Consider the following 13,913-nt stretch of genomic DNA (forward strand, 5'->3'; position numbering starts at 1 on the left):
CCTCTGACTTTGGCTCAGGTCATGATCTCATGGTTCATGGGTCTGGCTCTGTGCTGACAGCTCAGAGCCTGGAACCTCCTTCAGATTCTGTGTCTCCTTCTCTCTCTGCCCCTCCTCTGCTAGTGTTTTCTCAAAAATGAATAGAAATGTTTAAAAAAAAATTTTAAAAATGTAATAGTCCATTACTAAAACATTTAATTGAAATAATTGAAAGCTGTGCTCATTTATTTTCAAAACATTTAATTTCATCTGAATTTCATACGGTACAAAAATATTACATGCTTAAACACATTCAAATAGAAAGTTCTTTTAGTTCTTTGGGCCACCTTGAAGGCAAATAAATAAGAAACAAATAAATTGCATAGCATACAGAAAATTTTCTTTCACAAGAAAAAAAATATTTGGACATTTTATACTTAGCGTAGCTCAGCAATCCATTTTATGTTAAAAAATTTAGTTAATTGTTAGGAGGAACAGTATATATACAAAAGAACTCAATAGAGGGCAGCTATTTTAACTTTTAATTAAAAACATGGCTGCTTTAATTTTTTTCTTGTATTTTTTTAAGAAGATACTCCATTTGTAAATTCAAGTTTGGTTGGCCTTTTTTAGTCTTTTTGCTCAATATTTTGAATACTTCCATTTTCTTCTTTTTATAGAGCCTTTGAGCTTCTTCTCTCTCTTGTTTTCTCTTCTCAAATTCCTACAATTATTAACATGCAATTTGCATTAGTAACAAACAGTAGATACAGTTCAGTCATTGTGCTGAAATAGCTATTACCATGCAAACACTTTAGGCTTGTCTTAGATTTTGCAAAATAAGAGGTGTTACCTGTCGCTTAAGTAGTTACCTTCTGCCTTTACTCTATAATGCTCTAACACAGACTAACACAAAGTTATTAAAGTTTTTTAGTTATTTGGCTACAACTAAAATTAGAGCACAGAGGAAAGAAGGCATATATATGTAAGATTTCATCATTTAATTAGATCTGGGATTTTAGAGATTACCTACTGCATATAATACAAAAATCTTCACTTGTAGAATATCTGGTATTCTATTTAATTTGCCACCTGACAGATTTAATTAAGGAAACATTTACTGACTATATAGTAGGCAAAACACTGCTAGGCATTATGATTGTGATTAAGAGTTATGCTCCTTTGATTTGCTAAGATAAAGACTCAAATTCATTTGAGTATAAGAAAAATAATTCAAATTTTTATGTAAACCTGAAAAGCACTATTTGAAATGCACAATATTCTTACAAAAGTTAAACAAAAGTTCTTAAAAAAAAAAAAAAAGCAATACATGTGCTGTTTCTCAATTTCCCTAGTAACACATATAGCACCCAAATGACAACAGCCTGTATTGGTATGTAACTTAATTATCAAAGTGCTTTCATATCATAGCATATTCTATTCTTAAAAAACTGTCATTCTAGGCTATTATCTTCATCTTCATCTTACAGATGAAGAACTGACATTCCATGATATGGAAAGTGACTTGTCCCAAATCCTAAATACCCTGTAAGACCAAGTCTCCTATCTAGATCTTGTTAATGCAAAGTCTGATTAGCACTCAAACTTATGTCCTCCTATGGTATAATACTTCATTTACTTTAACAAGCACAAAAGATCTGGAATTTATTTGTGAATTCAGGTATATACAGGATAGTTTACCTCTATGGAGTTTCTCTAAACAAAGTAAAAAAACAAAAACAAACAAACAAACAAACAAAAGAAATTGAAGTTTTAGCATCTATTATGGGTGCTTATTTAATTTATGTAGTTTTGATTTCTCATGGATTGATTGGTGTTGGCTTTTTCTCCTGACATCTGATATCCATAAATTCTAAGAAACTATCAATTTTCATGACTACAAAGCCTTAATATTCATATATATAAAGAAAATTTCAAAAAGATACCAAACGTTTTATAGTATAGTGGTCCTTACTTTACTTGTTATACCATTTCCAAAGGTGGCAGTTAATAACTGACTGTTGCTGGTTAGAAAAGAGCATAATGTAACAAACTATGAAACAAATGTACAATACTTCCATGGAGAAATGTTTCTCCTTCATCCTAGTCTACCATCAGTTTAAAAATAATCAGGAGAATTGTACATGTTAAACTTCCAGATTTCTTAATTATACAAACTCTAAAGCTAAGACATAACAGAAATTTCATGTCAATACCATCTTTGAAGTAGTTTTTGATTAATGTGCTATCCTTTTTAAAGTGATGGATTAATATAGCTTCAATGCAAAAAATAGAAACCACAGATTGAACAATTTTGTTGAAGCTCTGCATCATCTTGTTTTCATTTGAAAAAGACTATTATAATTTTGGGCTTCTGAATGACAATAAAGAGTGGTAACTTTTTGCTAAACTAATCTAGTAAGTTTTTAATAGGCAAGATCAACTCTTTAGAAAGAAGTATTTTATTCAAACACCTCCCTCTTTTACCTGTTTCAATGTAAAATTACGATAATCTATTTTTCTTAAGTCAGTAGATCTCAAATTTTATTATACATAAAAATCTCGAGACACTTGTTAAAAGTGCAAGTTCCTAGACCATACTCTTAAAAACTGTTGTCCCAGATACTCATTAACCTATAAGCAGTATCTTTAAGATCCTATTCTTGACCTACTAGTATGCATGCCTTCTTGAGGATAATAGAAATGACTGAGGAATTAGTTAAAATTCTCCAGCTCTTCTCCGACCACTCATTTATTCAATAGCAATTTACAGAAAACATACTATATACACATACTAAGAAGCACAGCTTTATGTATACATTTAGAATTTAAAAAAAAAAGAATTTAAATATTTTAAAAGATCTTACTTGTTTCTTAGCAGTACGCTCAGCTTGTACTTGTTCATATTCTTCCTGTGCTTTTTGATTTGATGTTTTCTTTTTATTTTTCCTTGGAATAGTAATGGAGCTTTTTAAGATAAAGATATGTAAGTCAAAGGATTAAAAATGGTGCAACCAAAATTATGACACAATTATGTCAAATATAGTACTTGCACAGTAAAATGTCACTGATGCAAATGAACAGAGCAAGGAAGAGAGGCTGGAAGAGGACATCAATCTTATTAGTAAAATGTCAAAAAAAAATATTAAAAATATAGTTACAGCTTTCAAAATACAATTAAAAAATAATTATAAATAAGTAATTATAGAGACTCTTTGAGAAATATTTCAACCAGGGACAACACAGAAAGCTTTGAAAGATTCTAAAATGTTAACAAACAGGAAAGCAGCACAAGAATGACAGAAATGACAGTAGGAAGAAAACCTTAAATTGAAGGATGTTACAGAACTTGTGGGTGGTACATGAACTTTAATCCCAAACTGCTTTGATCAACTTGTCTCTACTTAACCTATTCAATCATGAATGACTACACCTTGAACCTAGTCCCCATTTAAAACTGTTCTATATTAAAGTACTTCTCCCTCTGATGTCCCACTCTAATCTAATTCAACTACTGAAGCTCAGATGACATTCATTTCTCAAGCTATCTGATTCAGTAATTAATCTTCCTTTTCCCAGTCTCAATTTTTCACTACACCAATTCACAACTACAATAAAACATATTTCAACAGTTCCTTTCTTGAACAAATGCATAAATTATTCATTACCAGACTCTATGTACTGTTCTAACTATCAGTCTTATTCCTTGTCCTTTCATTGTCAAATACCTAGAAAGAACAGAAAATAGACTACAGATGTCATATCACATTCACTCCTTAACTCCTTGCAATTTGGCATTTGTTCTCTTTAATGAAACTATCCACGTCAAAAATGGCCTTCTAGTCAAATATGAAGATTGAATCAATGGGCATTATTTAGTCTCATTTAATTGGCCATTCACTATTTTTGAAAACTTCATTCCCTTAGTTCTAGTGACATTCTTCTCTCCTGCTCATGTTTTCCTTTCTTGCACCAGGTTTTTCCCCAAGTGTTTCCCTTCTTGGTCTCCATTCTTTAGGTAGTTACATCCACGTTAATAAAGACTATCTACTGAAAATCTCTCCAAAGTCACCAATGATTACTTAAACCATAAATCCAAAGACTTGTTCTTAAAGTCCCGTTTTTCTTGGACTTTACAGTGTTTGATACATGAACAATCTCTACTTTCTACAACTGTCCTCTGCTGACTTCATTGTTTCTGTATTCCCCTTTCTCCAATTATGACACTTCTATTTAACCTCTTCACAGTAACTTTCTCCTGCTTTGACCTCAAAGTTAAGAAATCTTTAACAATATGATTTTTACCTTCATATTGTGTCTCGTGGTTTAACCCTCCTTACCTCAATTATTACCAAGAATGACAGAAACCTGCATTTCTAGATTTGCCAGAACTATACATCCATTATTCAATAATATGACGCACATGCCTACTGACGAAATTGAATTTTTAGCATCTCTGTTTCTATTTGCAATTGTACTTTTTCCTGGGGTCTTATTTCCTGTTACTTTTACCACAAGTAGCTAACAACTTTAAGCAATCTCTACACCCAAAGTGGGGCTTGACGTGACAAGCCTGAAACCAAGAGTCACACACTCTACCCACTGAGCCAGCCAGGCACCCCGAAGGGAGGCAGTGAGCGCTCCAGATACTAACAACTTTAAAGAACGGTATTTTAGTGAACTAAAAAGTTAAGAGTCCCAAGTAACAGCTGGATTCTGTGCCAGTTTAGGTTTTAGCACATTTTAACTTGAGGTATGCATAGAGAAAGTTAAGTCAGCTCTTTTAAAACCCAAGTGTCATACAGCTATGCCATCTATTTGTTTAATTGCAACCAAGTCTATGTCCTCTGGGGGAAAAAATCTAGAATAGTAGTAACAGCAGCAGCTAACACCTATGTAGTACTTCCTATATACCACACACCTTTTTAAATACCTTACATAAATAAACCAGTCTTCATAGCACCATGAGATGGGTCAGGAGTACCACAGAGTCTGTGTGAATATCCATTCTGGAGTTGAACAAATGGCAGCTCTGAATCACATGCTTCTTATTATCATTTCTATCTCAAAGAAGAGGCACCAGTATGTTAAGTCCAGCTCCAGAGTCTGACGTTAACCACTATACTATAATATCTCTCAAAGTAGTTGTTGGTTTTTTTCAACATGTACTACTAACAAGAGTTTACCATGGTCCAAAAAAGTTAAATGCATTTGAGGCTGAAATCCAAAACCCACATCTTTTAATTCCAACTTCATTACTTCTTCCACTAACATAAATTAGCCTAATTCAGTCATTTTAGCTAAAAAGAAAGCTTCCCTGAAAATATTTTCACATAATTCACTGTGATTTCTAAAATGCCTTAAATGAGAAAAATTCCAAATACCACAAACTGTCCTATAAACTCTTTCATAAAACACTACTTCTATCTAAAGGACTTGAAAAGAAAATAATACATACTTTATTCTTATGCTATGTTGCTCTGCTGCCTGAGGCTGCTCAGCACTACAATGTTCTTCAGACAAAGCTTGGGCAGTGCTACATTGTTCTTTTAGCAAAGGTTGATCAACTTGTTCTTGTGATAAAGGCTGTTCAACTTTTCTAAGTTGCTTCCTGAGTCTTTCCTCTTCAGCTAAATAAAGATGTTTTAGATGATCAGGGTATCGATCTGTGAACTGGGATTCCTGTGAGGTTTGAGCCTTCTTTTCCTTCCACAGCAATTTCTTGTAATTTTGCTGAATCTTCAGTTTTCTTTGGAATGCGAAGCCTTGTCCTATTGAAGAATATCAGTCATATATTAACTTTCTCAGAAAATAAATTGCATGAAAAACGTAGCTATTAATTTAACATGGAAAACTTTTTACATCATCACATTCAGAAACTCGAATTACTTTACTAGCAAAACTAGTTTTGCTTTAAGAAGTCATTTCATAAAACAAGTTTAAGAGAATGTAATGAATAGTATGCTGGTCCTTCGCAAAAAGACAAAGCTAATATTAGTCATACACACTCAATAATCTCAAAGAAGAGAAAATGACTAATGTTACATAACTCCAACTGACTGCACCCAAAATCAAAATGAATTCCTTCATTCATCTAAAACACTTACTCTAGGTCTCCAATACTTTCAGAAAAAACTCACATCAATTATTTTACCTTAGAAAAGCACAGTATGACTGATTTTCGAAAGAAATTCAGTACAAAAAAGAGAAGACAGTGCATGATTTTCTGTACAGCTAGCAATTACGAGAAAACTGAACTTACAGCTTATACATTCCACATGGGATTTGAGGACACGTGCAGACAGCAAGACAAAATAAAAACAAACTAAAGCGAAGTTCATTAAGATCAATAAAAGAAAACGGTTTCCAAAGCTTTGGGATATTTGTAATCAGCAAGGATTTGGGGCAGTACATTTCGGTCCCATCTTTCTCTATATCCTTTGCCTTAATACATGCAGAAGTGGACCCATAGATCCTCTGCTTACAGTTTCACAGAAAAAATTGTAAGAAAAACAATTCTGATCAAGAATGGGGTTAAGTCGGGAAACACGTTTAAAGTAGTTAGCAACACCGCCTCATCTTCCATTCCTGAGCTATGGGAAGCCCATAGCTCCCATATTCCCATATTCCCTCTGCCCCAAGGAGGTCCGGGAATGGCCCCCTCTGCCCCAAGGATGTCCGGGTCTGGATCCTAAAGCCTTCTTCCCTGCTATGGCGAGTCTCATATCCTAAGATTTCGCAGGCCTGAGGATTTGTAAAAGGCTGCCTCCTTACATACCCTCTCGAACGCTTCCCACGAAGGCCTGCTGATGATTAGATCGCCACGTCCTCTGCTTCACATTCTTTTTCCTGAATGCGACCGGGGAAACTCCGTCGCTACGTGACCCAAAATTCCCTGCCGGCCACCGAGCCGCCGGCCTCACCGGCGCCATGGCACACCAACCAAGTCGCCAGGAAAAATCACAATGGACGCTGTGAAAGTACGTCATGAGACAAAAGCAATCGATCACCCAACTAGAGTCCAGATCGGAGACGTATTCATACGGTCTGAGTTACTTGCGACCGAGCCCTCGCCTTGCGGCTACGTTTGCGCCACCTACAGCCCGGGAGGGTGAGCGTCATGGCGGCTTCTTTTCCGCTCCCAGTGACCCAGGACCTGTCCACGTTGCGTGCCAAGTTGCAGGGACTGCTGCAGTTCCTGAGAGAAGCCCTGTCCATTTCCAGTGCACATACGGTGGACTTCTACACTGAGTCCGTGTGGAAGCAACTGGTCGACTTGCCCCCGGAGACCGTGCTGGGGGTGCTGAGGCGGTCAGCGGCCGAGGCGGAGGCTCGGTCCCCCGAGGCGCGCCTCCTGGTGGAAGCCGAGATGGGATCAGGTGAATGGCAAGTGGGCGGGGCGGGCTGGGAGCCGAGAGACAATCCGGCCCAACAGAGAGTCTCCCTAGCGGAAGAAGAGCGGAAACAGGTGTGCGGTTGGGCGGGCAGAGGCGGGGCCGGGAGGCACTCGCTTCGGGGCAGCGGAAGCGGGGTCGGGTTCGTGGCAGGGTGGGCCTGGTACGTTCTTCCGGGTTATCTCTATCGTCCTTGGGTGCTTGTGTATTTTCCAAATTTAAAGAGACAGGGAATCGTGCAGGAGCGTTGTTCTTTGAGTAATTCAACAAAAAGTTTTTGAATGGTGGGAAACAAGACGGACAATGCTTTTAGATTCCAAGTGGAAACGGCAGAAGATAAATCAACCCTTTATGAAATACATCAAGATAATTTAAAATAATAATGGCCAAGAAAAAATAAATGAAAACAGATGTGATAGCGATTGTGTGAGGAGACTGCTCTAATTTAGGTGCTAAGAAGTAGGAGAAGGCGCCAGCCTGCAGTGAGCCACAGGAAAGGATTTCAGGAACCAAAGAGGCCCAGAGGCACAAAAGAGCAGGACTGGTTGAGGTTCTGTAGAAAAGCTTGAGTGTCTAGAGCCAGGCGTGGGGAAATGGCAGGTGTGGTCAGGGAGGTAAGCAGGGGCCGGATCACGCAGGATCTCCAGTCCTCTGAAATTTTAAGTGTGATGGGAAAACTTTGGAGTCATTTGGTCAATATGGGGACTTAATGTAAGTTATATTTGAAAAAAAAAATAGTTTTAATAATTGTTTGAAGAACAGACTAATGGAGCAAAAGGTGAGAGTCCAGTTAGAATGCCATTTCTGTAGTACAAGAAAGAGATGCCTGTGTCATGGAATAGGATGGTAGTAGTGAAGACCTGAAATATATACCCGAAATATGTACCAGTTCACGTGAAAATTGTAAAGTATCTACTGTGTGCCATGAATTTTTGTAGGCTCTTGGGTTTCTTGCCTTGGAGAAATTTAGATTCTACTGAGGTGAGTACATGTTAGAAGCAGAGATGACAGGACACCGTCAGGCTTCTGGAATTTCTTCCCTTTTGCTACTAGGCTTTCCCAACTTTGCACTTACTAGTGAACTTTATTCACTGAGCATTCTCCGAAATACAAAGTACCACTAGAGGGTCCTCCTGTAATAGGTAAATACTGGTTTCTTTAAAGGTACTGTTCATTGTAGAAAAGTTACACATCTCTTCAGTTTGCTCTCTTAATACCCAGTACTCACCTGGTAACAGGGCTTAAATTCTCAGTGTACATTTGTTGAATGAATGAATGACTCATGGTAGCTCCTAAAAAAGAAAAAAAAAAAAAAAACCCAGCAATTAAATATGAAGCCCAAGACTTTCATATGGGTTTTCACACAATAAAAGAATTAGATTGTTTGCACATCCTAATGATAATAATAGGGTTATTTGATATTTATTATTTACTCTACCGTGTACTAAGTGTTTTCTTGAATATTTTCTCTTTTAACATATCAGGCTTGCAAGATGGGTTCTGTTTTCCCTTCTTTGTGAAATTGCAACTTGAAATAGTTTATCAGGGTCACAGCAATGGAGATTCAAACTTGCGTCATCTGAGGTCTTCACTGTAATGAAAGTTTATTCTGAATTATCTAAGAGTGAATTACAAAGGCTATTATCAAAGCCAACATTTTTATGACACGACTACATTCCTTTGTTCTGTTTTGTTTTTATTGTTTTCCCTTTTAAGAATATAAGAATTGTTTACTGCTGTATCCCTAGTACAGTGCCCAGTCACTATAAGTGGTTAATAAATATTTGGTAAATGAATGAATGAGTGACACCACTTACTCATTCTCTTGGGCTAGGAGTAAAATACTATCTTTTGGGAAAACCTTACAATCAATTTTTTAGTTATCCAACAACAGTGGAGTCTAGACCAGATTGTTCACTTTTGAAAAGTACCTGGCCCTGCATACTTTTATACATAATATTCACTTGTGCAAATGGTCAGCTGCCTTTACTATTAAAATAATGAATTTTTATAATTCATGCTTGTAAGGGATATTAATTTTTGTTCATGCAAAGAAAAACTATAGGCATTTTCTCTGTCTCTATATGAAGTCTGTTGTTTGTGTCATAGAAGAATAGTTTTTGCTCTTTTGACTATATTTGTATCTTATTAAAACTTACATCACATGTCTATGTACAGTATAATTTAGCAGTTAAATTTTTAGACTTTTGTATCAGATGTGATTCAAATTCCAGTTCTACCACTATCTCTGTAACCTTGGGGAAGTTTGTTCACTCTCTCAGCAAACACTTAGCGTCTACTGTGTGGCATGCTTTTCTAGGAGCTAGGGAAATAGCAAATAAACAACAACCCCGTCTTCATCTTGCTTGCATTCTAGAAGGAAGAAAGACAATTTTTAATGCCACAGAAAAATCAAGTAGAGAAGGGAGGAATAAATAGAGGAAGTGCAGGAGGAAAGTTTGTTTGCAATTTATATAGGTTGTTCCAGCAAGAATTCATGTAGATATCTCTGGAAAAGAAACCTAGAAAGGAGAAAAATGAGTCATGAAGCTATCTGGAGGTAAAACATGCCAGACAGTGAGAACAGGAAGTGCATAGGCTCTGATGTGGGAGTATGCATGGTGTGTTAAAGGAGCACCAAGGAGACTGGAAAGGATTTCCATCAGGGACCCACATAAAGTGGGGTTTTCTGCTGATTCTGTATGAGGAGTTACAAATAAACACAATTCCCAGAGCTTCACTTGAGTTAATGCACAGTGTGTAAAAGTGCACCAGCAGATGTTTGGCCCAATCATTTTGGTGTTTTATGAGACCAAGTTGTTTCTGAAGATCCTCAGGGTAGCTATTTTAGTAGATTTCTCTTACTAGGTGATGTTATGGTCTGGTCAGAGTCCTGAAAGTTTCTTCTCTGTCTGCCTAAAAACAATTAGAGAAGAAACATTTAATTCTCTAAAATAAAAAGGAAAGATACTGAAAATAACTATATTTTATGGATATAAATTACAAGTGTTATGGATTGAATCGGGACCCCGTCCTCCAAATTCATATGTTAGAATCCTAACCCCCCATTGTGACTGTATTTGAAGATAGGGCCTTTAAGGAGATGAGATTAAATGAGGTCAGTAAGGGTGGAGCCCTAATCCAACAGGAAGAGGAAGAGACATCAAGAGGGCACACAGAGAAAATCTATATGAGGACACAGAATGCAGCCATCTGCAAGCCAAGGATAGAAGTTTCCCCAGGAACCAACTCTGCCATCACCTCCATCGTCCAGCTTCCAGAACTGTGAGAAGTAATTTCTGTTGTTTTAGTCACTCACTCAGTCTGTGATATTTTGTTATGACAGCCAGAGTAGACTAATGCAATGGGCTTTGCAGACAGGACTGCCAGAGTTCAAGTCCTGGCTCCACTTCTTACTAGTTTTGTTAACTTGGACTTCAACGCTTTGTACTTAGGTGCCTTATCTGTAATAAGGATAAGTATAGTGCCTATTTGATGGAGTACTATGAAAGTAACATGAGTTGATACAATAATGCCTAGCAAATAGCAGCACTTAACCCAGTCATTTATTTGACTAATGTTTATTGAGCACTTCCTACCTACCAGGTTTTATTCTAGACCCTACAGTTATGATACTGAATGCAACAAAATTCCTGCCACATGGAGCTTATGTTTAAGAGAGGGTAGATCCATAGTAAACCAAGCGTATATATGGTATATATATATAAACATAAATAAGTGAGATCAAGTGGCAGTAAACACAATAGAGAAAAGCAAAGCATGGAAGGGAAGGTGAAGAAGATGGATGGTGTGGTAGAGAGAAATGCTATTTTAGATTGGGTGATTAGGGAAGTCTTCTCTAGCAAGACAAAATTTGAACAGAAACTTGGAGAAAGCCAGTCGTACAACTAAGTGGAGGAAGAGTGTTTCAGGCCAAGTAAAGAGCAGGTACCAAGCTGGAATATGCTAGGTGTGTTGAAAGCACAGAAGAATGGTCCAGGTGGGACTAGTGAATGATAAGATTTGAGAGGTGGCCTGGGATAACTTTATATAGGACTTTGTAGGCCATACTGCTAGGGCCATCATCCCGGGGACATGGGATTGAGCCTGCACAAGGCTCTGCACTGCGCATGGAACCTGCTTAAGATTCTTTCTCTCTCTCCTCCTGCCCCTCCCCTGTTCACACACTCTCTCTTTAAAAATAAAAAAGATTTTGTGTGGGGTGTAATATGTGATTTATGATTTATGTGATATGTGATTTATGACTCTGGCTTCTGTGTGGAGAAGAGACTGTTAGAAGGGGAGAATGGAAGCAGGAAGACATGATAGGAAGCTAATAAAATAACTTCAGGTAATGGCAACTTGAAGAGATCAGATAGTTTCTCTAGCAAACAACAGTGATAAACAGTGGCCAGATCATTAAAAAACAACTACTGGAAGGTTTGGGAAGATGACAAAAGGTAGTTGAGAAGACTTTATTATAGAGGTTTCTACTGATGGATAAGAACTGGGAGTTCATGGCTTTCTTGCTTTCTTTTGTGCTCCAAGCCCCCCTAGATCTGGCAGTGGAAAGCTGCATCCTTACCACATCAAGGTGGTGATGACAAAGTTCAGAGATCAGAGCAGATGGAAATTTAAGGAATATATTGTAGAAGCAGGACAGAAACGGCTGAGATCTAAGCTCCAAGCTCTGCCACAATCCCTGGGTCACATGCAGAGGTCACATGCAGAATCCAGCAAAATTGCTGGCAAAACTAGGGCATGGTAAGCCTTTGAAAGAGAGCTTCTGACAAGATTTGCAAATTTACTGCCCCTTTGAAAGAGTGTGTTCCCCAGAGTGCACACAATTTGGGTGGCAAAGATCAGGAGCCTGCTTGAATTCATGAATTCTAAAGGCAGAACTCAGGGCTAGCAAGTGGGAATTTAGGCTGGGGAGCCCTGGAAACATAGGGTGAACCCCACAGTCTGTGAAATCTACCCAAATCTTTGTCTGACTGCTACACTGCACAGGTTCAGGGATACCCTCAGGGGGCAGGGTAGCAAATCAGCAATTGAGCAGAGACATCAGCTGCTTCACACTGAAGGGAGATAGATTTCATAGTTGGGAGTCCAGAGGAGTTAATTTCAACCATAACAAAACCTTTAGAAAAACAAAATAGATTCACAACAACAAATTCCCTGCAATTCTGCTTTTTAACCCAAACTCACTAGATGTGCAAAGAAACGGGAAAGTGTGATTCATACTTAGGAAACTGATTCCAAGTGAGCACTGATGTTGGATTTAAGTAGCTATGTTCAAAGAATTAAAAGTGTAACCAAAGGGGAAAAGAATGACTTAATAGGAGCTGATCCTTGTTGAACTCAGGTGTTGGATTTAAGTGACTGTTAAAAGATTATTCAAAGAACTAGAAGAAGATAAACTCTAAGAATAATCTCTAAGAATTAAAGGAAAATATAGCATTAATGAATATTTAATTATATGACCTACCTCATAAATTTTTAACTGGAGAAGTACACACATATTGACACAATTATATTAATGTCATATGTTGCTGCAAAACAAGTGACTTAAAACTACACCATCTCACACAGTTTCTGTGGGCCAGGAATTCTAGGAGATTGACTGAGTGGATCCGATTTGGGGTCGCATGAGGTTATAGTCAAGATGTTGTCTGGGCCGTAGCTGCTGAAGGCTTGATTGAGGCTGGTGGATTTGCCTCCATGTTGTTTCCCTCACACTGGCGGCTAGTTGTTGCTGCCTGTTGGCATAAGGCCTCATTTCTCACCACTTTTGCATTTGCACCATGCCCTTGATTTTGTCTGTGCTCAGACATGACTATGGAGTTGTCATGGCCACAGATCTTGTCTGATATTGGTGTACTGGGACACTTGTCACATTCAGTAGAGAAGACTGTGACTTGTATGTCAGTGCCAGGTACTTATGAGCTGACATCTGTCTGTGACAGCTTTTTTTTTTTCTTTTTCGGAAGTAAAATTTTACCTGTTTTGCAGAGCTGTAGTAAAGATTAAAGATGATATACTATAGCACCCAATGTAGAACTGGAAATTCAGCATGGGTACAATAAATCGTGGCTAATAAATGATGATGGTGATAGTGGTGATGATACTGTATAGTGGTGATTGTGTAATTAAGTCTTTCCTTAAAAGAAGTAAACTGTCAGGAACTTCTAGAAATGTGAATGTCCCCTATAACAACCTGTATTCTCTGCCATATTAACAAATGTCACACTATTGTCATTGTCCACTGGCTTGTCTGTAGTTGCAGCTACATTATTAGCTAGGTATAAACCAAGAACAGTGTTTGCTTTCTTCACTGTTCTACTCAGCAACTTGAACAGTTTCTGGGATACAGATGAGTGAAGTAATTGATGCTTAAAGACTGAATGAAGTGAAGCATAGATCTATAATGAGTGTTACTGAAGGTACCCCTTGAAATGTGGTAATGAACTAGACATCTATTGTCTCTGGTATGATCTCTGTGTATATACTATGTGAAAATGTTGTACTTCATTCAATACA

The 13,913-nt window shown here is 37.6% G+C and overlaps 2 protein-coding genes across 11 annotated transcripts in view; one reads left to right on the plus strand and one right to left on the minus strand.

The window, feature by feature from the left end:
* Positions 1-498: 498 nt before the first annotated feature.
* On the minus strand, positions 499-7,176 carry CCDC59 (coiled-coil domain containing 59). 2 transcript variants are annotated; one of them, XM_042947262.1, is made up of 4 exons: positions 6,758-7,147; positions 5,438-5,750; positions 2,847-2,946; positions 499-703 (listed from the first exon to the last, which is right to left on the minus strand). In XM_042947262.1, the coding sequence occupies exons 1-4, from the start codon at positions 6,966-6,968 to the stop codon at positions 542-544; spliced, it is 786 nt and encodes a 261-aa protein (XP_042803196.1). In that variant the 5' UTR covers positions 6,969-7,147; the 3' UTR covers positions 499-541. The 2 variants fall into 2 exon arrangements, with proteins under 2 accessions (XP_042803196.1, XP_042803197.1); XM_042947263.1 differs by lacking the exon at positions 499-703 and adding an exon at positions 4,901-5,039 and having other exon boundaries at positions 2,865-2,946; positions 6,758-7,176.
* Positions 7,008-13,913, plus strand: part of METTL25 (methyltransferase like 25) — a 161,923-nt gene continuing 155,017 nt past the window's right edge. For all 9 annotated transcript variants that reach the window (XR_006204974.1, XR_006204975.1, XR_006204972.1 and 6 more), the window contains exon 1: positions 7,008-7,358. Coding sequence is in view for 3 of the 9 variants with exons in the window: in XM_042947259.1 (XP_042803193.1) it covers positions 7,100-7,358 (259 nt within the window). In the remaining 6 variants the exon portion in view is untranslated. The remainder of the gene's footprint in view (positions 7,359-13,913) is intronic.

This window comes from Panthera leo, chromosome B4 (assembly GCF_018350215.1).
Source record: "Panthera leo isolate Ple1 chromosome B4, P.leo_Ple1_pat1.1, whole genome shotgun sequence".
NCBI lineage: Eukaryota > Metazoa > Chordata > Mammalia > Carnivora > Felidae > Panthera > Panthera leo.

Coding starts and splice junctions, on each gene's coding strand:
- CCDC59 (XM_042947262.1), bottom strand. CDS start 6,968: ATGACGTACTTTCACAGCGTCCATTGTGATTTTTCCTGGCGACTTGGT. Junction 5,751..6,757: donor CGTGGGAAGCGTTCGAGAGG/GTATGTAAGGAG, acceptor ATTCTTCAATAG/GACAAGGCTTCGCATTCCAA. Junction 2,947..5,437: donor CAACATAGCATAAGAATAAA/GTATGTATTATT, acceptor TATCTTAAAAAG/CTCCATTACTATTCCAAGGA.